This window comes from Colletotrichum fioriniae (assembly GCF_027942845.1).
Source record: "Colletotrichum fioriniae strain IMI 355084 chromosome Unknown scaffold_1, whole genome shotgun sequence".
Classification (NCBI taxonomy): domain Eukaryota; kingdom Fungi; phylum Ascomycota; class Sordariomycetes; order Glomerellales; family Glomerellaceae; genus Colletotrichum; species Colletotrichum fioriniae.
The window spans coordinates 676,135-699,154 of NW_027076837.1; the positions used below are offsets into that span (position 1 = coordinate 676,135).

The following is a 23,020-nucleotide window of genomic DNA, read 5'->3' on the forward strand; positions in this document are numbered from 1 at the left end:
CGAAGAGAATCCATCTTACAACAATCATTTGTCTTTCCTCACGCTCTTGATGAGGTCTCCCATGGAAGCCCCCTTCCTGAGTTCTAGAAACATCTTCTCATCAACTTCGGCCCTTTCCTGGCATAGAGCTACCACCTTCTCGACCAGAGATATGGGAGTGACCACGACGCCGTCGGCATCGCCCACTAGAATATCGCCAGGATTGATCCAAAGGTCCCCCTTGAATTGGAGCGGCACATTTACTCTTGAAGCCCGCGTGAAGGTGTTGGATCCGAGGATCGAAGTGCCTTGCGCAAACACCTAAGTGAAGTTGTCAGGTTTTTCATCCCTTCCTTTGCTGTCAGAGAGGGGAAACTCACGGGAAATCCCATCTCGTTGTGCTCTCCAACGTCTCGCATGCGACCATCAATAACCACAGCCTCCGCCCCGAGATACTTTGCCCTCGTAGACATCAGCCCACCCCAGCACGCCGAAGGCAATCCCTTGGGCTGCTGGACATACATAATGCCGCCCTCCTGATTGTGGTCAACGAAGTGCTTATCTAGCTTGGGCGCCGCGGTATTGCTCATATCCACCATCTCGACGGTCACTGCGGGGCCGAAGACGCGTCCTGACGCGCCCGGCGAGAACATGCGGATCCCATCAAGAAAGCCGCCCTGGGGGTATTTGAGCTTAACAAGAGCATCCCCAATCTGGTCTGAATGTTATTCACTACTTTGATACAATATTGACAGGAACCGGTGGCCGAGGCCGGCCGATCGACGACCTTGGCCAAAGATGCACTTACGTCACAGGAGGTGAACTTGCGAAGAGCTTCCAGAGCGCGAGGGGACATTATGGTGTTGTGTTTAACACTGATAGTTGAAGAGTTCAATCCCAGGAATTTCACTGATTGATACTTGTCAATTCAAAGTTCTTCTCATGGCCGATATTTACATATAAGACAAGTTCAGGGCGTATGCGAGTGTTTGTCGGCGTACCTTACCCAGCCGTACTTCAACCTCCGCGACGCGGGGTTGCGGGGCAGCACCGAAAGCTCGGACCATAGTCTTAGCTATCAAGGGCGGGATTACTCCGTTTGCTATGTCCGGTTCTAGGAGACATCCGGCCACAGATGTAGTGAGAGGCGAGGAATACGGATTAGCGAAGTCTTCTGGGCCATCTTTGGCGGCTGAACATAGATTGCATTTAAGCTGAAAGTGAATGGGTCAAAACTAGAATCCAATCACCAGCTAGATACTCGAAACCTCTATTGGGGGCCACTAGTCACGGCATGAGGACTTGAGGGGCAGCGGAGGGAAGAGGGGATGAGCTAACGAACTGACTTGACGTGATTATTATTAGATGATCAAATCCCAAAGGCCATTCAATCGATTGTGGGATGGCGTTTCGTGGATGACGAATGGTTGCTTTATCTCAGTGACGATGGGAGCTTTCGGGGATTTTCGGTAAGCCTCGGTCAACGTCGGTCAATGATAACGGTCAAGGGTAGACAAAACACAGCCCTAGTTAACCCACGGGCAGCAAGCATGGAAGAACCAGTTCCAGTTGGCCAAGACTCTAGTATACTCACTCTGGAGGCTTCCTCTTGTTTAAAAGATGATAAGGGCTTGCTAATATTCTATGCTGCTATGGCTTCTTCCTCTTCTTCTTCGTAGGTTGGTAGATAACTAATTACACAATGAAGGCAAAAAGCTTGCGGCCAGCATCTGCAAACACTGATCCCCACCTGATTTGAACAGATAACCTTTCGATGAATTCCGAAACTGGAGTCGAACGCGCTACCGTTGCGCCAGAGGACCGTATGAAGCTATACCCACATTTGAGATGGGGTTGTGGATGCCGGGATTCTGGTACGGGGGCGGCTATGTCGGTCACGAATGGGGAAAGTACTGGGAAGCGATATAGCCTCATACACTGATGTTCGCGGGCCTCGTATTAATAGAGCAATCGGACACGTGCTATCAATGGTAACAAAATCAAGTCGAGTAAATATATAACTAAGGTAATTCGGGCAACACTAGCGTGTCCCCCACTCTTCCACCTACTGGCCTGATAGGGGAATGCATTGTGCGGCGCGGAAAGAAATACTGCTTGATTCTCTGATATGCATAAGCCAATCGCGAATTTGCTACGTCATCCTGTTGATGCAGAGACGAAATGGGCAGCATCAATGAGGCAATGCTGTGGTTAACTGTGTTGCGAACAATCGACAAACTAGAGCACTGGCAACGCCAGCCACCGCGTGCTGCTGTAATCGGGAATGCCAATCGATACAAAGGTTCCGACGATGTTGCATCAATTGCACTCGTGCAATCGGCGAACTTGCTTGGCAACGGCTCCGACATAAATCAGCAGCATCCATACAAGCTTTGGGCGAGTCGAATACCTAGATACCCGTTGTGAGACAGACAAGTCGGGCGGTATGCAAAGCTGAGCGATTTCCAAAAGGGCTATTAGAGGTCACACAAAGACCTCAACAACCCCAGGCACCCAGCAACTGTGCCTCTCCAGGGCTTGGAGCTAATGCCGTCATTGGCGGCATCGGTGGCTGATGAATCTTGCAGTAATATGCTAACCTTATTAGGCAATTAGAAGTTCATTCAGACACAGTCTAGCAATTCACAAAAGTAAGTGCAGGCTCAGCGAAGACACGAAGATGCACGTGGAATCATCAGCCATCCATCAACACATCCAAATATATCCAATGAGACCTATTTACGACGATTCCAGGGCATTCCTGCCTCATCTACCCCCTGCTGAGGCTTTCTCATAACATGCCCTTCCTGCACCAGTCTGCCGCTTTAGCTTGTGACGCGTGCAGCTATCTAGCTATACGAAGCCTCTTTAATGTCCCAAAAGAGCAATTATCAGGAAGGCGTTCTCGCTTACCACCATGGCCGTTGGATAGAATAGATACGTCTGTATCGCTTAGCCCTATGGCGATGCTGACATGAAGGTCCCACTCTTGGCATGAAGTTGTGCTTGACTCCTGCCTCCTAATCGATCTCTGTGGCTCTTCAAATATCTTATGGCATGCCAATAGCCCTCCTGGGAACTAATTTGACACATACAAAGATAAGATATCCTCTTCTTCTCTTTAAGAGATTTTGCCAATAACTCTCTGCTGTAAGCTATTACAGAAAAACCACGCCGCCACGTCTCTCCACCCTACTACTCCTCAGATCACCACACCACAATCTGACGCTGATTGGCCTCCCAATACTGCCATGGCGGCACCAAAGTCCGCATTGTGGCGCCAAGTCGGTGTGCTCTCGACCAAAAACTTCATCATACTTCTCTCTCGCCACCCCGTCTCAACTATCTATACCGCAATCCTTCTCCCTGTTATACTCACAGTATACCTCGGCATTGGCAAGAATCTCAACAGCCCATCGAACGAGTTCGGAATCGCAGACTCTCGACCTATTAGATCACTAGCTGAAGGCCTGGCCGCTTCTGATGGCTCCCGTGATACAGTCGTTCTCGTCAACAGCGGACTATCAGGCGGCGATGTAGACCGGGCGATAGCGGCAATCTCTGCTCAGGTTTCTGCAGCTGGGAAGAATTCAACAACGATCACAAATCCCTCCGATCTTGGCTCCATTTGCCGCTCATCTTTCAGTGCGACTACTACTTGCTACGGTGCCGTCGTTTTCCATTCTTCCCCCACCGAGGGTGACGGAGGCATTTGGAATTACACGTTGCGAGGGGATGGAGCCTTCGGGTCATCATTTAGGGTCAACAAAGACGACCGTGATATCCAGGTGTACACGCTCCCTCTTCAATATGCCGTCGACTCTGCCATTCTCAGTCTGAACTCGAAAAATGGTAGTTCAGCGTCTCTCGAGAATGTCCAGGAATGGGGATTCACCGACGAGACTGAAGACGAACGACAAGCCAGCGTCCGAAGGAAATACCAAAAGACATTCATAGATTACTTGGCAGTCTCCTTCATCCTGGCGCTAATCGGCGTTAGCTACCATCTTCCTGGTCACGTCGCGACTGAGCGGGAGAAGGGTCTCTCCCAACTTATCGACTCCATGATGTCCACCAGCTATGACTGGGAGTCCCAGGTCATCCGCATGTTATCAAATTTCTACTCTTTCGCCACAATCTACTTCCCAGGTTGGGTCGTTGCATCGGTCATAGCGAGGAGCATGATATGGAGAGAGACTAGCATCGGCATTGTTCTAGTCTTCTTTATCTTGGGGGGCCTGGCTCTTACTTCACAAGCCATCCTCGGCGCAACTTTCTTCAAGAAGGCCCAGCTTTCCGGTGTCATCAATTCTCTGGTCTACGTCCTCCTGGGTGTTTTGGCACAGGCACTCCCCAACCCAAGCACTGCCTCCGTCACCTCTTTGAGTCTGCTATTCACCCCATGCGCCTTTGTCTTCTTCATTAGATCGATGGCGCGATTTGAGGGCGAGGGACAGCCGATGAATCTTCTCAAGACGCCACCAGGAAGTAATTCTACCCTTCCAGGGATCATGATTTGGATCTTCTTGATCCTGCAGTCCATAATCTACCCGCTGCTTGCTGCCTACGTCGAGCGTCAGATTCATGGAGTCGGCTCCGAGAGTCGTAAAGTCTACAAGGGTGATGGTGTCCAGCCACAAGAAGCTGTAGTCATTGACGGCTTGACCAAGACTTATCGTCCGGGTCTTCTTCGATGGCTGTTCTCCTTCATATCTAAGCCTCGCCCTTCTATAGTGGCTATTGATCGTCTTAATCTGACGGCAAAAAGGGGTCAGATTCTAGCACTTCTCGGTTCCAATGGAAGTGGAAAGAGCACGACCCTCGATGCCATCGCTGGGATTAGTCGATTCAATAGTGGCAGTATTTCCATAGATGCCTCTGGCGGAATTGGTATCGCGCCTCAGAAGAACGTTCTTTGGGATGAGCTCACCGTTGCCGAACACATCGCGATCTTCAATCAGCTCAAGTCTCCGTGGAACCTTGCGAGCAAAGAGGACTCCAAGCACTTGATCGACTCGATTGGCCTAGCGACAAAGCGAAAATCTCAATCACGGTATCTGTCTGGCGGACAAAAGCGCAAACTCCAGCTTGGCATGATGTTGACTGGTGGAAGTGCCGTCTGTTGCGTTGATGAGGTATCCTCTGGCATTGACGCGCTCTCAAGGCGGAAGATCTGGGACATTCTTCTTTCGGAACGGGGCAAGAGGACCATCATTCTAACGACGCATTTCCTCGACGAGGCCGACTTACTTGCCGATAACATCGCGATACTATCCAAGGGCACTCTGAAGGCCGAAGGCTCTCCTGTAGCCCTGAAGAACGCTCTCGGAGATGGCTACCACATCCACGTCCTCAATGCAAAGGATTTGAGAGCTCCTCCAGAAATTCACGGCGCTACATTGGCTATGTCATCAAATACCATCATCTACACTGCTCCCTCATCGAGAATCACCGCCGATGTAATCCGCCACCTTGAGACTCAAAGCATTTCCTACCGCATCTCCGGTCCAAATATTGAAGATGTGTTCCTCAATGTGGCCGATGAGGTGCAAGGGGAGGGTCTTCGGCCGTTTCATCAGGGGAGAGCCTATGGGTCAGTGAACTCCAGCAAAGGCCTCACAGAAAAGTCTGTTGTGAATGGGGGACAAGACTCGTTGGGGCTTCAGTCTGGCCGTCAGACGGGAACTTTTGAGCAAATCCCTATTCTGATTCGCAAACGCTTCACGTTACTCAAAACCAATTGGGTTCCATACGCCATCGTATTTCTTGTTCCGATCGTTGCAGCGGCAATTATGCAACTTCTTGTCGCCGACAAGAGCCTTGCTAGCTGCGATGCGGCAGACTTTAGTCAAGCTTCTGCAGAAGGCTTCGATGACTACAGGGAGGCTTTTGAACGAGCTCTTATCGCTGCTGGTCCTTCTTCTTTCTTCCCTGGCTCATCGTTTGGCGACAGTTTTGGCTTTTTGCTTCCGGGACCCAATAGTTCCACGAACACCGAATTTGTGCGAATTGCTACCTACGCTGACCTTACGCAATACGTGGTAGACAATCGCAAGAATATCACTCCTGGTGGATTTTGGGTCGGCGGTCCAGACACACCCTCAACAGTTGCCTATCGAGCAGACAATGAGGGAACAGGGGCAGTCCTTGCAGCGGTCATCATGCAGAACCTGCTCAGTATCGTGAAGACGAATATCAGCATTGCGACCACATACAGCCCATTTGACAGCGTGATCCCCTCTTCGACGTTATCCACAGTCCAGTTGGCCATCTTCTTCAGCATCGTCTGCTCGATTATTCCGTCGTTCTTTGGATTGTACCCCAACGCTGAGAGACACAGCCATGCTCGTGGCTTGCAGTACTCCAGCGGAGTGCGGTCGCTATCTACTTGGACATCGCACCTTATCTTTGACTTTGGAGTCTTCTTCCTCCCTCTCCTGATCGCAGCTATCATATTTGTGGTCTCCTCTGACATCTGGTACGCTCCGGGCTACCTGTTTCCAGTGTTCTTGTTGTACGGCATCACATCGATTCTGCTGTCTTATGTTATTTCGCTCTTCACCAATAGCCAAGTTGCGACTTTTGCTGCAACAATGGCCTACAACAGTGTCGGTTTTGCGATCTATCTCATTGCCTTTCTCTACATCGTCACCTTCTCGCCGTCCACTGTTACAGATCGCAACATTCTGATAGGGCATTACACTATCTCGGCCTTCTTTCCCGTCACATCCGTTTTCCGAGCCCTTCTCATCGGCCTCAACGCCTTCTCATTGTCATGCTTCGCTACTGCTCTTGGCTATCCAGGCGCAATAAACGCGTATGGAGGTCCAATTCTCTACCTCATCCTGCAGGCGATTCTTCTATTCAGCATTCTTCTCTACCACGACAACGGGAACAAGCTACCCGCGATTTTCAAGCGTACCAGAAACTCCACCGCTGGAGCTGGACAAGCACACGAGGACCCAGAGGTTGCCAGCGAGCTATTACGAGTCGAGCCGCTTACGAACAGGAGCGGACTTCAGGTCAAACACTTGACGAAGAAGTTCGGTAGTTTCACTGCAGTTGATAATGTCTCATTCGGTGTTCGCCACGGAGAAGTGTTCGCGCTTCTCGGTCCCAACGGTGCCGGGAAATCAACAACTATCTCACTCATTCGGGGTGATATCCAGCCTAGTCGTAATGGCGGCGACGTTTTCGTCGGGCAAGTCTCCGTCACCGACCAAAGAGCACGAGCCAGGACAAACCTCGGAGTATGTCCACAATTCGACGCTGTTGAGTCCATGAGTGTTCTTGAACATCTGCGCCACTACGCCAGGCTGCGTGGAGTTGGCGATGTCGAGCAGCAAGTTCAAGCAGTTGTGCGTGCCGTCAGCCTCAATGCCCATGTCAACGTCACGGCGCAACACTTATCAGGGGGCAACAAGCGTAAACTCTCCCTCGGCATCGCCCTCACCGGAAACCCGTCAGTGCTACTGCTTGACGAGCCATCTTCAGGCCTCGATGCTGCTGCGAAGCGCATTATGTGGCAAACACTCAGCACAATTGTGCCAGGTCGTTCTATACTTTTGACAACCCACAGCATGGAGGAGGCCGATGCGCTTGCTAATCGAGCTGGCATTATCGCACAGCGCATGTTAGCCATCGGTGAAGTTGAGCAGCTTCAAAACCGCTTCGGAGACTCCCTGTATGTTCATCTGGTCAGTCGCACTGCTCCACACTCGAAACCGGAAGAAATGGATCGCATGCGAGACTGGATTCTACGGCAATTTCCCTCTGCCCAAGTGGAGTCTGAAACATTTCACGGCCAATTGCGGTTTTCAGTCGCGGCATCAGACGTGCTGCAAAGATCTCAGCTGAGCCACCAGACCAGACGAGATATGCAGGGTGGGGAGGACTGCCAGTTAAGTGCAATTGGTCGACTTATCGTGATGTTAGAGGAGAACAAGGATGTTTTGGGCATCGAGCATCACAGTGTCAGTCCCACCACGCTCAACGACGTCTTTCTTTCCATTGTTAGGCAGCATGATGTGCAAGAGGAGGGTTATGGATCGACGGCTCCTGAGAATGGCAAGAAGAAGATCAATTGGCGAAAGATCTTCCTTGGGTTCTAGCCGCCCCTTGTTATGTAATGTTACCATTGTTGCTTTGTAAGACTAGGGGAAGTTGATCTTGATGACCGGAGAGTTTTTCATTTAGACCGCACAAATCCATTATCATAGTGAATTTATCTTCTCCATTCGTTCTCGACATAGAATGACCAGAGTTATGACCCCTTTAATCCACGGAACAGTCATCCAAAGGTCGAAACACAGAGCATAGTGACACAGAGTACCCGCTTACTTACGAAGCTGACGTCAGTATATGGAGAAATCTCTTTGATGGGAAATGCACTTTTACAACACTGAAGTCTACTCAAGTCAGGTGAGAAACAACCTGGCCCATTCTGCCGACCGCGCAAGTTGCGATTGTGAAAGACGGAAGCCAATGCTTCAAGTGAGCTAGGTAAATGATGGTATCGATGGACATATTTTTCCTCATTGGGAATGGAGACTATCACATTCTTATAATACTTCACCTGTTGTGGTGTGAGGGCGCCCTTATGTATTACCAATTCCTCATAAGCATCTTGGCGTGCTCCACTTCAAAGTTGAAATGCCCATGATGGAGTTAATCTGCCTTACAACATATCAAAACATGAAAACCCTATAACACGCAAAGTCGCGGAAGAACTCCTCCGATCAATTGCCACAATCGAACCTATCCGGCGCGTTATGAGAATTACTGAAAAAGACCAGTGTTATTGAGGAGGCTTCTTGGAGGCTCATTGCCCCACTTCGCTTAGTTGACATCTTTCTGACGTCAAGATGCTCGCCTTAACGCAGGGGGAACGAGACTGATCATTAACCCGCTTTACAAATATGGGAAGGGCAAGCTAATGCTCAGTGACCAAGTTATTAACCGAGAATGCTGCCCGCATCACCAGTGACTACTGCATGTTAAACTGGAGCGTCTGATCTGTCCGGCTGTAAAGGTCCGATGGCCTGCAGAGACTGTCAAGATTGATACGCTAGTGAAGAGGGCGAGTTGGCCCCTGATCGAGAATCGATTGAACTGTGCCTAGACTCCAGCTGAGAAGAAGATCACCCAAATGACCCGCTGTATAAACTACATATACTGACCGACCGAGCAAAACCCACATTGACTCAAGGGACACATGTATTAGAACACTTAAATGACGAATTATTATCCATCCGGACTAACATGTCCGCTGTTCATCTCCACCATTTATGCTGGTGAGGTCACATAACTGTGGGTAACTATGTCAATCATAGTCCACAACAAAGACAATGCCGGATGTTTTGCGACGGAAGGTGACTTGGCTCTAAACTACAAAAAATATAGACCAGCAACTGACTTCAAAGTTTCGAAGGATCAGTTAGACTTGTTTACTCATTTGTAGAACACCATAACTGTGCAACGTCCGAAATGCACATAGATACTGACGTCGACAATGCCGGTCACCGAGAACCTGGCGCCGCAATGCAAGCCTCCCGAGACGACCAGTCAAACAGCGTGCTGAATAGCCTCGACACTCAAAGGGCAGACCTTGTCGGAGATTGGATGAAAAGTCGCTTACCTGAGCATGAAAACCTTCCATCGCAATCAGTCAGCTGGTGGGACCCAGGATTGGCAACAGTAAGTGCAGCTCAATACAGGCTCAGCCTCGAAAACCTTGCCAGAGCCCAATGAAACTCATCCTGCTCTTGCCTAGTTACGAAAGCATATTTCTATGATGTGGTGCAGAAACAGTAAGTCTCATCCGAGCTCTATTGGCTGAAAGGTTGCCACAGCTCACCATCTCCAGCTTTCATCATCTGTTTCTCGATGTTCCTCATTCTCTGCCTCTATTGGGGCATCGTGTTTCGTGTTGAAGAAAACCTCACCTCTCTCGTCTGTTTTGTTGTCGACTTTGACGGTAAATTTGCTCCCTACAACGACATCGCGCCCCTAGTAGGTCCGACGGTCACCAACTTGGCGAACGAGACGCTATGGAGTCCCGTACCATCAATCGGATATCAAATACGCGACGCAAACGAGTTCGGATTCGATCCAATGAAGGTTCGCGAAGCGGTCTATCACTTTAAAGCGTGGTCAGCAATCATTATCAATCCAAACGCAACAGCTTTGTTGCAAGAAGCAGTCTATATCGGAAACTCTTCATATGACCCAACAGGCGCTATCCAAATCATCACCATGTCTGGCCGGGACTCGTTCATGACGTATAGCTACATCTTGCCAAGCCTCACGTCCTTCACGTCAAGTTTCACAGAAACGTTTGGCAAAACATGGAGCGGCATGGTAATGGCCAATGACTCCCTGACGAAGGAGACTCTGCGGCAGGCAGCGAGTGCCGTCAATCCCGGGGTGTCACCTTTGATGCTAGACCTCCGGCCGTTTGGGCCGCCTGCGGCAATTCCGGCAGTTACTTTTGGGCTAAGCTTTCTTATTGCCCATCTTGGCTTCACCTACTACCTCGCAGACGACATGGTAAGCCCGAGCTTCTGATGTTTTGATACAGAACTAACAAACAATATTTACATGCAGAAATGCATCGTGCCCGAGGGTCATCCTCCCGTGCACTACTGGCACTACGTCATACGCAGATACCTATCACTCATGGCAGCCTATTTCTTCTTGTCGCTGGTCTACTGTCTGATCTCACTTGTCTTTCAAGTTCCCTTATCCAATCCGCCAGCTTCCGCAGTGGAGGTTGCCAAAAATCCAAACGCCTACGGAAAAGCCTCGTTCATCGTTTTCTGGCTGTTAAACTTCTTCGGCATGGCAGCACTTGGAATGGCCTGTGAAAACATGGCCATGATCATCGGCCCTCGATGGGTCGGTTTGTGGTTGACATTTTGGACTCTTACGAACACTTTGACCGGATTCTGGCCTCCCGATATTGCGCCTGGATTTTATCGGTGGGCGTACGCATGGCCCTATCATCATGTGATTGAAGGCAGCCGACAGATTTTGTTCGACTTGCACTCGCGCATTGGCCTCAACTTTGGCGTCTTGATTGCGTGGGTGTCGGTTAATACGATCTTGTTCGTCCCCGCATGTTACATCTTGAGGTGGAAAGATGAAAAGGAGATTCGTCGCAAGGAGACAAAACTTCCACACTTTCACTTGCACAGATATGATTTCGAGAAGCAAATCCCCAAGCAACCGGGAGTTGAGCCACCTAGGCGGAAAAGGGGGTTTCTCCGGGCTTTGTGAGAGCCTTGCGATTCGACCAGATGGCACGGCGTCGTTGGAACATGAATTGTAACCGTGAGTTACAACTTGGCAGACATGGATACCTCGGCAACTGCGGAGCTCTCAGTATAGCTGACTTAGCACAATCGATTTCGCAGTAAAGACATGTCATAGCATAGCGAGGCGAATTATGGCATGATTCCTTATTCGACCATGAACTCATGGGCCATATTCAGGACCCTTCTGTGAACTTACGCTTAGATATGAGTGATGGCAGTTGATTTTGACATGTACCTGTATCCGATTCTGGAACCGATGATACGATTGACTCTCTCGGTGCGTGTTTCATTCGAAGCATCCCTCGCGGAGCACTACTGGCCGTGCGAGAACATCTGACGACCCCATTCCACCATACAGAGCGGTTCTCGTTCGCCTTGGCAACAAACAAGTGTAAGAGCACATGAACGCCATAGTGCCCATCGCCTGTGGATAATCATTGGTGATTATGGGGACCTGTGGTTCTGAATCGCTATGGTAGTTAGAGTTGAAGGTGGCATCGGAGCTGTATGGGTACGGCGTGGATATGCTGACAACCATGATCTAGGTTGTACTCGTAATCACCCTTCTCAGGATTCTGGCCCTCAGCTTGCAGGCCTAACAGCAGCGCCTGCAGTTACACGGCATACTTCAATGACTTAACTCCACCAATGTGCTCTGTCATCTTGTTACGGCCTTGACATCAAAGTAGCGAAACCCATTGTCAGCAACTCGGTTCCGAAGAGTCCGGATGAAGAACAGCTCTCCCAGTCATTCGGTGAAAACATGAACTGTAACAGGGAACACACCAACTCGCAAGAGGTAGCCAGATCTCCTTTCCGGCTTGCGACGTGGGGAAAGGCCTTTTGCCTCGAAATTCAGATGGTCGGGTGAAGTTAGACCCAAGGTTGCGAAGGCGGTCCCACTGGGTGGGCGTAGCAGGCTCCAAACCATATTCAGCACAAACCCCGGCGAAATACCCATCCACAGTTCCACGGCCGCCCACTTCAATGCGACTCAATCTGAGTCGAACTATGAAGCGGACCAAAATCCCAAGAAATCCAAGTGTTCTTCCTCCCGTACCCCGCATTCTTGGGCCGAACATGCCATCCTTGATGGGCACCTGGTTCTGGGTCATTGGACGAAGGGCACCCCGGACAGGGCTGGGCTTTAATGCAAGAAACATCTGCCGAAGAAAGTCTGATGGTGATAAACTGTCCGTGCCAGCTATTCAAACTTGCTTCCCGCTCTTTAGTGGCCTTAGATAGATAATAATAGGGGCCGGCCACGACCTTGACCCCTCACTCAGGCTACGCTAAATGGGCTTGGCCGTTTTCAACGTCGCATCCACCGGCTGCTAGACAAATTCTCCAGCCCTCAACGTTGTATTTTCGGAAGGTCTGCGTTCAAAGGATTCCGAGCATCGTCTCGGCCAGCTGTCAAGATGGTGCTCTCCACAATAGACGAGATACCAATCGAGTTCGATAAGAAACGTAAGCTGCCCTCCCTCCACCTTGTTTACAGACGCTAGAACATCTGTCAATGTTCGTGACGGGCCTTAGTCTTCACAATTGACAATGTCTAAAACAGAGTATAACGAGCCGACGACCGTCGACGTCAAGTCCGAGTCTATCCAGTATGCGGACGAGCCTATACAGTTGGAGTGGACGGAAGAGGAGGAACAGGTTATCAAGCGTAAGCTCGACTGGCACACTGTCCCATTGGTGACAACCTTATATCTTCTCTGCGTATGTGATTTCTTTCTTCCCTCGAATATCAACCGCCTGTTGCATTGTCATTGACTGACCGATCTTCGGGGTAGTTTTTGGATCGAGCAAATATTGGAAATGCCAGGATCCAGGGCATGGCCAAAGATATCAACCTTGAAGGATACCGATTCAACTGGGCGCTGTCGATCTTCTACATCATCTACCTTCTCGTCGAAGTACCGAGCAACATCATCCTCAAACGCGTAGGCCCACGATTCTACCTGCCATTCCTCGTCGTTGGCTTCGGTCTAGTCTCGCTTTGCACGGCTTTCGTACGCTCTTATGAGGGTCTTATCGTTGCCCGCGCCTTCCTGGGTATCTTTGAAGGTGGTGCCATGCCAGGATTCTCCTTCTTTCTAAGCAGCTTCTACAAGAGAGAAGAGCTCTTGTTCCGGCTAGGTATCTTCATTTCAGCAGCATCGTTGGCTGGCGCATTCGGCGGTCTGCTCGCCACTGGCCTCTCTCGCATTCCGGAATGGGGGTTCGACAGCGCACCGATCCACACATGGAGGAACATATTCTTCTTCGAGGGATTCGTCACAATGCTCTTCGGAGGTTTTGCACCTCTCTGGATGCCTACGAATCCCGCTACAGCTTACTTCCTCGACGAAAGACAACGAGCGATTGCGGTAGAGCGTCTGCAGCGCCAGCATAAGGCCGATGTTGATCAAAAAGTCACTCTTTCCGACGTGAAGCGAGCTGTGTTCTGCATCCACAACTACACGTGCGCCTTCGGCTTTTTCCTGATCAACATCACCGTTCAGGGAATTTCGGTCTTCATGCCGACCATTCTTGCCGACTTGGGCTGGACAGCGACACGAGCGCAATTGTACTCTGTACCGCCTTACGTTGTGGCTGCTATCACCGCCATCATCATCGCGTGGTTCAGTGATCGAACACGTCAACGCGGTATCTACCTTGCCGTGTTTTCGATGATTGCCGTTATCGGTTTCGCCATTTTGAGGTTTGCGACCGAGGCTAACATCAGATATATGGGCGTAAGAGCTCTCTGTCCTTTCGTCTGTCTGTTTCCTGCGTACATCTACTAATGATACCAGGTATTCTTTGTCACAGCAGGTGCTTTTCCAGGTGGTCCAGGTTTTTGTGAGTCAGCACCATTCATGCAATCTGATTCTTTCGCTAATATCATTACAGTGAGTTGGGCAATGAACAGTAAGTCTACTGCAGACGGATATTTGCCCATGATCTTCGGCCAACCCACGAATGTGAAGCAAACTGACGCATTCGACAATAGACTCGGCAGGCCCTTCCGTACGCGCAGTCACCAGCGCCTACGTAGTTTCCATTGGCACTATGGGTGGAATTGTTGCGACGTAAGTAGATGTCTTTTAAAACGTTTTAGATAGATTTGACACCCAAGTCTTTGACTTTGGTCTGCGCATGCCTGCACTTTTACTGATGATTACAATAGGTGGACCTACACGTTTAAAGACGCTCCGAAGTACTTCACTGGACACACTATCAATCTTGTCGGACAAAGCCTAACAGTTTTACTGGCGGTTTTCGGTATATTCTATTGCTTGTATGAGAACAAAGCAAGAGCTGCTGGAAAGAGAGATCACCGCCTGGATGGACGTACAGAAGCTGAACAGAGTCAACTTGGTTACAGGCATCCTTCATTCCGCTACATGTCATAGGGTAATTAGTCCAAGGTAGTTTAGCGGCTCAGGGTTCAATCCAAAGTCGACCCATCCAGCACAAACTCGCGCTCCTCAAGTGGACCGTTGTTGTGTCTCATGATGATACCACGAAATCGAACGTGTGCATAAGTGCATGTAGCTAGCCTACTTATCGCAGTAGCCACACGTGATAGATTATGCAGGTGAGATTCCATCGTCCTAATTAAGCAGACCCATCTAATTCTTCATTTAGTTGCATATACCCCCGCATTCAGTCTGACTAGTCCTGTTCATCTTCAGAAAGCCTGGAGTTTGTGTGCTCCATAGGCTTCTATTGGCTTGGAATCAATTCTTACAGGTACGATGCGGCTCCTGAACACACGAACGAGGGAACTACGGGTTTTCACCCACTCCCGCATTCCATATGCTATCTTATCCCACACTTGGGGTTCAGAGGAAATCACACTTCAGGAGCTGCTCGCCGGAAATGCGTCTAGTCTGAAAGGCTACAAGAAACTCATCGGAGCTTGTAATCAGGCATTGTCGGATGGTTTCGACTACATCGTAAGTTGATCCTTCCAGCCTGGTGTCATTAATACTGAGCTCTCACGATAACCGAAAGGTTCCCATTAACTGACTTCGCAGTGGATTGATACCTGCTGTATCGACAAGACAAGCTCATCTGAGTTGACGGAGGCCATTAATTCCATGTGGGCCTGGTACCAGAACTCTCGTGTCTGTTATGCGTATCTTGAGGACGTCACCCAGGACGATGTTAACGTTCTCGGGGGCTACTCTAAGAGCTTCATGAATAGTCGGTGGTTCACGCGTGGCTGGACGCTTCAAGAGCTCATCGCACCTTCAACTGTCATATTCTACTCAGATGATTGGTACGAAATCGGTACACGAGATCAGATGCGAGAACCTCTGGGAAAGATTACTGGCATCGACCACAAGTTTTTCGAGTACGGAATCTTAGGTCGATATAGCATCGCCCAGAGAATGTCCTGGGCTGCAAAGAGAAAGACGACCAGAGTCGAAGATCAGGCGTATTGTTTGCTTGGATTATTCGGGGTCAGCATGCCCCTACTATACGGCGAGGGTGAAATGGCATTCATCCGACTTCAAGAAGAGATCATGAGGCGAACGGATGACCAGTCGATATTTGCCTGGTTACTGCCTGGACACTCAGACAGACCTTCCCGGAACACTGGGTTCCTCGCCAAGTCCCCCTCTTGTTTTAATCAATCTAGCGGCATCACCAGGATTGATGCCGACCATCGCGTGGCACCGTATTCGTTCACAAATAGAGGCATCCAGATCGAGATGCCGATACTGGACCCGAGCAGCTCGAAATATGGCTTCTCATTCATCCCCGGAGATAACAATGAGCAGATTGGTTCCGCTGCAGGAATCTCATTCACTTTCTCTCCAACAAGCACGATAGCGATACTCAACTGTAACAAAGCAGGTCGTCAGATAGGTCTCTATCTGGAGAGAACGGGCGATCTTGAGCCATTCTACAGGTGTAGTCATAAGTTGGGCTTTGTCTCAGTTCCGGATGATTGGGTTAAGCAGGCAAAGCTTGAGACTATCCTCATCAGGGCCGAAGATCCGGAAGACATGGAATCGCTGTGGGGTAAAGATTCCGATGCGCAGCACATTGTCGTGGAGTTGCCACAAGAACAGAACCATGGGTATGACAATATCAAGACATACCCGGCGGATCGATGGGCTAGCAGTGGCCTATGGAGCCACTCCATCATCCTCTCTTACGACGTTGAGACTAGCGGCAAAGAGGAGGTTCCTTACCTGCATGTCCAAAACGCAGAAACTGAAAACGGCTTTTGTTTATTCTTCAAGTTCAAGGCCCCCGGCCCGCATAATGCGTGTCTTCTGGTGGACGTGGCCGCTGGCGAAACTCCAACTATCCCACAATCCTCATCATTTATCGTTGCTGGTCCTCCAGCGGAAAGCCGTTTAGAAGGGACGGGGAAATTGGGAAAGGTCACAGCTGAGTTGAACTCTTCACGATTTGCGAAGGTCTGGAAGATTACGATGGAAAAGAGTCAAGCCACTTTAGATGCGCTGGTCTGATAGCTTCGAAAGTTGCTGGTGCATAACAGAAACATATCTCTCTCTTAGCTTACTACCTTATCCCAAATATAGGGTTGGCCCTGACAGGTACTTACTATGAAGTCAGAACGTCGTGATACCACTTGTTTTCTCTGTTGACGTGGGGTCTTGGGACGTGTGTCAGCATATTCTACCGCAACAGGCTGCCTTGATTGGTCCTGACATTGCTTCAGGCTTTCACCCACGGCCGGGATCGAGGTTCCGTAACCGAATCGAGAGATGTACAATAATGCTCAAGCTAAAAGATCGAGAGTGCTAGACTCTCGGTTCAAAGAAGAGAGCCGACGCTAAATAAAAAAGAACGAAGGCCGAGACGCCTGCTTACTTACACATATTACAAGCTTACCTTGGACAGGGGTAGTGTTCTTTCTAGCGCAACCCCATGAGCTCTGATGTCATCTCGGGGCTAAGTCTATAGCTCAATGTACCTCAACACGACAGATACGCTTTCAACCAATAGAATAGCTAGACGACCTACCAAAGAAGACAAAATTGTTAAGAGATACTTAGCCATCTCATTGAATTATTTCCACCACGCATCATCGACTTGGACGCTGGAGGATTTGATGTGGAATTGTCAAACTCGATGGGATGTACATAAAGCCAAGACACTGACAGCGGCAGAGGCGTATTGCAGCGGTCGTTTCGGTATTTCTTGATTGAGTGTGTTTCAAGCCACTGCAGCCATCTGACCGTCATTCAGGGGAAATCCTTCTCGCTCTGCAGAAAGGGAGTCAATCCGCACAACCCAGGAACAATGCCTAGGTCTCCGTCGCCAACCTCACCGGCCCGCACCGAAGTCGACCACTCGAAGAATGACGGCCAAGACAATGAGGAAAACGGCGTCCACCGTCGTCACCAGAAACCTCACCACTCTGTTGGATTCTGGGACCCATCAATGAAAAAGGTTCGCGCCCACGTTATTCGGTTATGGATTCAGACGATCGCCATCCTCTTTCTCTTCATCCTCGCGGTCTTGTCAATGTACTGGGCTGTTCTCTTCCGTACCGAGGACAACCTTAGATCAATCATTGTCCATGTCGTCGACTTTGATGGACAAGTTGCTCCGTACGAATCTGTGCAACCAATTGTTGGGCCGGCAGTCGTACAGACCGCACAGAAGTCACTGGACAAGCCAGGCCCATCACTGGGTTGGACATTCCTACCGCCTTCGCACTTCAACAACGATCCCACAGCAGTGAGAATGGCCGTGTACGACTGGGATAGTTGGGCGGCTGTGATTATTCATCCCAATGCCACAGCGGCTCTCCAAGAAGCTGTTGCGACTGGTGATGCAGATTACGATCCTGCAGGCTCTGTGCAGATAATTATACAAAGCGCGCGCGATTCGACGACGTACCAGAGCAACATTTCACCTTATATCACTCAGTTCACAGAGCAATTTACGCAACAATTCGGAAAGCAATGGGGTCAGACTGTCATGTCTAACGCGTCCTTGAGTCGAGACAACCTAGCCAGAGCTTCTTCTGCTGTTAACCCTGGCATCGCGCCGCTCATGATTGATCTACGCCCCTTCCAGCCTGCTACTGCTACGCCTGCAGTGAGCATTGGCCTCATCTACTTGATCATTATGGCATTTTTCTCTTTCTCTTTCTTCTTGCCAATTCACTCAGTAAGTTATCAGAATCCTCGCGTTCGATATGTGCAGCTGCTGATCTAATCTGCGTAGAAATACATCCAACCGCAAGGTCATCCACCCTTACACTTCTGGCAGCTCATCATTTGGAGATGGCTAGCCACAATCGTCGCCTACTTCATCATCTCTCTTAGCTACAGCTTGATATCTCTCGCCTTCCAAATACCCTTCAGCGCCCCTCCAGCTTCACCAACGGAACCAGCCCCACCATTTGGTGCTACAGCTTATGGCCGCGGCACCTTCCCAGTCTATTGGATGCTCAATTTCGTTGGCATGTCCGCCTTGGGCCTCGCCTGTGAAAACGTTGCAATGATAATTGGGCAGCCATGGACGGCTCTGTGGCTTATCTTCTGGGTCATATCGAACGTTTCGACATCCTTCTATGCCATCGATCTAGCCCCGGGATTCTACCACTGGGGCTACGCTTGGCCACTTCACCAGGTTGTCGAGGGCAGCCGCCAGTTGCTCTTCGACTTGCACTCCAGGATCGGATTAAACTTTGGCGTTCTGTTCGCCTGGACAGCAGTCAACACTCTGTTCTTCCCATTTTGTTGCTACTTCATGCGATGGAAGACGGAGCATGATAAGAGGAAGGGGGAAAAGGAGAAGGATCGATATGTGGTTGAGACCGAGAATGGGGAGAAGGAGTACAAAAAGGCTGAAGGGCAGAAGCCGCCCATTAGAAAGCGTGGCTTCATGAGAGGTCTTTGATACCTTAAATGATCCATGCTTATCTTGTCTGAATAGTAATATCCTTCCCATAGAATAACTAGATATTCAAACATGAATGATATTTATGTCTTTATTGCCAAGCTGAAGCCGCACTGTCTGCACGCAGAATTTCTCTCACCATGTGCCCTGGTGAGATCAGGTGTGTTGAAATTTCCATGTGTCAAAATGTTAGGGCATGTCAATTTGCAAACATCATGTCAAAAATTTGGCACTGTGGCAGAGCTCCTCCAGGGGGGCCTACAGGGGCTACGGGGCTTAGTTTGGGTGATGTCAGTGGTCACGGCGGGTCTTGCCGAAGCGATCAGCGCTAATCTTGCAGTGATTCCCAACTCATTGGCAGGGCATGGCAGGGCAAACATAGAGGTAAAGGACTGTATGCTATCGCTGAGGAATCATAGAGTTAGGTATACACAAAATGCCGATTACCGAGGCATGCTCCAAAGTCCGTAATATTATGACCAGTACGCCGAAATGCCCAGATTCCCTGACCCGATTGAAAGCTTGGTTGCTCACAAGTTGGCGTGGGGCTTGTCAAAGGGATCGCTCTTCATCGCTTCCTCAACCTCCTTGTACGCGTCGTATCCGTACAGCCAGGGCTGCACTTCAGGGCACGTCCACCTACTGGGGAATGCACCCTTCAGCTCCTTGCCAAGTTGTGACAGGAAAATTTGATCTCTGGCCTCTTGCTCAGGGCCGTCATTCATGTGGAAATCGTGGCGCTAGGGAATGTCAGCAAACGTCGGACGATGGATACCCTGAGATATAATAAGAGATAAGAGAAACTCACCTGCTTGAACGTTTCTCTGACGATGGATTCGCCACGAGCCTTGCGCAACTTCTCGTATGACTTTAATGCTGCAGGTAGTTGCGATTTAGACTTGATGTGACCAAGGAGCAGCCCAAGGACAGCTCCATCCTCCACAGCTGAGTTGGCACCCTGTGCAAGGTAGGGTAGCATGGGGTGGCATGCATCACCGCTTGGCAAACGTTAGTGAGGGTCGATATCTCAGGTTCAAAAAGGGTACTCACACAAACACAAAGTTCGACTTCTCATTGACCCAAGAAGTCATTTCCTCCCCTGGAAACACGTTAGCTCATACGATGATGGGCCTGAACACGAAAACTTACTGTGCATCAGCTTCCACTTCTCAACACTGTCAACCGAGCTGAGGAACTTCTTCAATATCGGATCCCACTCATCGAACCGGCTCTGCATCTCTTCGATTGATCCTGCCTGACGGCTCACACCCTTGGGAAGATCATCGGGCGTAAGCAACACCAGGTTGTACATCTTCTCCGCTCTCATCGAGTACCCAACACAGTGAGCACCGGGACCGACCCAGAAGTGGACCTGAGGCTTCTGAATCCACTCTCTCAGCTCCGGATCCGTTACCTCATCGAGATTGAGAACCACACGGTAGGCGAGGTCACCCGTTGCCAGGGGAGGGTCGTCCTTCTTCAGGTAGCACGCGCGCGATCGCGACCAAAGTCCATCGGCAGCGACGATGAGATCTGCCTTGGCCTTGATTCCAGACTGCGTCGTGAGCTCGGGAATGTCGAAGTCGATGTTCTCGACCTTCTCGCCGAGGTTGAATGTGACGCCGAGTTCCTTGGCGCGCTCATAGAGTGAAAGTTGGAGGTCGACGCGGTGCAAGTCGATGAATGGTGCCTGATACTTTGCGCGAATGTTCTTGTTGAAGTTCTCCTCCAACGCGAGGACCTTTCCGGAGTAGCGATGCACCACCAAATCCGTCGGCTCAGATGCCGATTTCCACAGTCTATCCGGCAGGCCCCATTTCTGGAGAATGCGTGTGGAGTTGGGCGTTACTTGTAGGCCCGCACCGACCTGATGAACAATGTCAATAACTTCATTCGCCGCCCTCAAATTTCGAGATAGGACTCACCTCAAGGAGCTCCTTCGCGGACTCAAAGACGGTGACCTTGTGTCCCGACAAAGCGGCTGCTACTGCGGTGGCCAATCCACTCAGTCCGGCGCCGACAACAATGATTTCCAGTTGGACTGGTGATCTGATGTGCGCTGTGACCTTCATGTTCATCATCAGCATTGACGCGGAAAACCCGTCTCCATGAAATGAGTACTCACCGCCATGTTTCCGTTGCTGTTAGGTGAAGATGCGTTTGCCCTGGGTGAAAACCAAGAGTTGAGCCAGCGGAACATTTTAAGATTGCTTGGCGATGAGCTGCAGGTCGGTTAAAGATGCTGGACTAAGATCTGGAAAACAAGTCGCGATGGCAGGAATCCCTTACCCTCAAATCCTCAAATCTTCAAGAGGTGGTTGCAGCTGGGTTCAGCAGTTCAACCCATGTTCTTTACTTTCAAAGACATAGGGGCGCCGGCAAGTCCCTAATGCAACCCCCGGAGATCCCCCACACAAGCCGGAAGCACGGAATGCGTCCCACGAGGAACAACTAATTGCTAGTAATTAGGTGGACGCCAGTGGCTGAAGGCGGTGGTCACAGGTGGACGGACAATTCGGGATATCCGAGATATCACGGGTTATCCGAGGGAAATCGAGCCCCAAATAGCGCCAATTCGACGATGAAGGTGAAGGTCATGGGAGGATAACCGAAAATGGATTTGGATGGGTGGAACTGGGCAGATTGAGGGGAAATCGGCAAAGCCGGCATAACAACCAAACTGTCTCCAATTCTGGCGCAGAAGCGATGGAACAGTCAGCTTCCAGACCATTTTGTGGGTTGACGTTCGGGTGCGACTTCGGCGGAGCTCAAGCCGCTATCTGCCGGATATATGGGAGTTGTCAGCGGCCATCGGGATAGAGGTGCGGCACATCATCGTGGACCAACATCACGCACGTACTTACGCGGCTCATTCTATCCGGAAGTAGCCAGAACCATTCTCCTTACTCAATTATCTCACAGCAAGCTATTGCGATCAACCATCACAATCTTCAACGTCACCACTTGCCTTGTGCCATCACCCCTCATTCTCACAACAACCCCGCACCATGGCGCCCAAGGGTCCCTTCAAGCTTGTTACGGTCAACACCGCACCTGAGCGGGCGAAGAGACTTATCGGCCGCATGACTGAGGCGCTCAAGGACCAGTACACAATCGATTATGTCGCCAACTGCGAGAGTAAGTCAAATAACCCATCCACAATGCAAAGTCTGTAGGCTGATAATATCGACAGCCATCGCCGAGGTCGAGGGTAAGGTGAAGGAGCACAAGCCAGACGTCTTGGTATGAGTGACCATAGCCAAATGAAGATTCTTCAACTAATCAATCTGCGCAGTTCTGCGCATCAATGTGGACAGCGGAGGAGGCAGAGCAGATCCAGGCAACCGCGAGGTCAATTGTCCCGAACATCAAGACCCACGCGATTCCTCATGGCCTGCAGGTGGAGAGGGGTCCGGATGCTATTGTTGAGCACCTCCTTGAGAAGGTTCCTCAGCTGCTCGAGAGCTAGCTAGTCCATCACGATGAAGATGGAATGAGTTAAATAAATAAAATCATCAACTGCGAAATATGAAGTTTTGACACCCACTACCTTACCTTGATCAAGCCTTAATCGCAGCGAATGTTCCTCGTGAGTGATGCTGTGCATCCAGGTATCAAGAGTCAATCGTAAAATCTACGGAAGTGTTTAAAATGAGCAAGTACCAGATGAAGCGACTTTTGCTAAGGTAGGGGAGGGAAATGCCATCCATTCCCACAGAAATATGAATTGTTGTGGCGTGAGATGGGAACAAGCAACGCACATAGTCATCCGGGATTCAGGGGCGGGAAGTGCGATTCACGGTAGGAACTTCAAATCTTGCAAGGCAGTCATCTTG

At 50.1% G+C, this 23,020-nt stretch overlaps 7 protein-coding genes and 1 non-coding gene across 8 annotated transcripts; 5 read left to right on the top strand and 3 right to left on the bottom strand.

The window, feature by feature from the left end:
• Nucleotides 1-24: 24 nt before the first annotated feature.
• N0V96_000190 (uncharacterized protein) lies at nucleotides 25-835 on the bottom strand (the record flags this gene model as incomplete). The annotated part of the gene is made up of 3 exons (XM_053191662.1): nucleotides 25-300; nucleotides 360-692; nucleotides 788-835. 3 exons carry the CDS (start codon nucleotides 833-835, stop codon nucleotides 25-27), a joined length of 657 nt encoding a protein of 218 aa, XP_053050746.1.
• An 884-nt stretch (nucleotides 836-1,719) lies between these two features.
• Nucleotides 1,720-1,802, bottom strand: N0V96_000191. Its single transcript has one exon. It is a non-coding gene; the product is annotated as a tRNA-Trp (tRNA).
• A 1,428-nt stretch (nucleotides 1,803-3,230) lies between these two features.
• On the top strand, nucleotides 3,231-8,090 carry N0V96_000192 (uncharacterized protein; the record flags this gene model as incomplete). The annotated part of the gene is made up of 1 exon (XM_053191661.2): nucleotides 3,231-8,090. One exon carries the CDS (start codon nucleotides 3,231-3,233, stop codon nucleotides 8,088-8,090), a length of 4,860 nt encoding a protein of 1,619 aa, XP_053050745.2.
• Nucleotides 8,091-12,848: 4,758 nt separating this feature from the next.
• Nucleotides 12,849-14,089, top strand: N0V96_000193 (uncharacterized protein; the record flags this gene model as incomplete). Its single annotated transcript, XM_065755858.1, has 2 exons — nucleotides 12,849-12,995; nucleotides 13,094-14,089. The coding sequence occupies 2 exons, from the start codon at nucleotides 12,849-12,851 to the stop codon at nucleotides 14,087-14,089; spliced, it is 1,143 nt and encodes a 380-aa protein (XP_065615098.1).
• A 1,299-nt stretch (nucleotides 14,090-15,388) lies between these two features.
• Nucleotides 15,389-16,777, top strand: N0V96_000194 (uncharacterized protein; the record flags this gene model as incomplete). Its single annotated transcript, XM_065755859.1, has 2 exons — nucleotides 15,389-15,782; nucleotides 16,236-16,777. The coding sequence occupies 2 exons, from the start codon at nucleotides 15,389-15,391 to the stop codon at nucleotides 16,775-16,777; spliced, it is 936 nt and encodes a 311-aa protein (XP_065615099.1).
• Nucleotides 16,778-17,573: 796 nt separating this feature from the next.
• N0V96_000195 (uncharacterized protein) lies at nucleotides 17,574-19,184 on the top strand (the record flags this gene model as incomplete). The annotated part of the gene is made up of 2 exons (XM_053191658.2): nucleotides 17,574-18,449; nucleotides 18,507-19,184. 2 exons carry the CDS (start codon nucleotides 17,574-17,576, stop codon nucleotides 19,182-19,184), a joined length of 1,554 nt encoding a protein of 517 aa, XP_053050742.2.
• Nucleotides 19,185-19,714: 530 nt separating this feature from the next.
• N0V96_000196 (uncharacterized protein) lies at nucleotides 19,715-21,271 on the bottom strand (the record flags this gene model as incomplete). Its single annotated transcript, XM_065755860.1, has 5 exons — nucleotides 19,715-19,924; nucleotides 19,993-20,182; nucleotides 20,235-20,283; nucleotides 20,334-21,051; nucleotides 21,110-21,271. The coding sequence occupies 5 exons, from the start codon at nucleotides 21,269-21,271 to the stop codon at nucleotides 19,715-19,717; spliced, it is 1,329 nt and encodes a 442-aa protein (XP_065615100.1).
• A 921-nt stretch (nucleotides 21,272-22,192) lies between these two features.
• On the top strand, nucleotides 22,193-22,653 carry N0V96_000197 (uncharacterized protein; the record flags this gene model as incomplete). The annotated part of the gene is made up of 3 exons (XM_053191656.1): nucleotides 22,193-22,322; nucleotides 22,378-22,427; nucleotides 22,480-22,653. The coding sequence occupies 3 exons, from the start codon at nucleotides 22,193-22,195 to the stop codon at nucleotides 22,651-22,653; spliced, it is 354 nt and encodes a 117-aa protein (XP_053050740.1).
• Nucleotides 22,654-23,020: the final 367 nt, after the last annotated feature.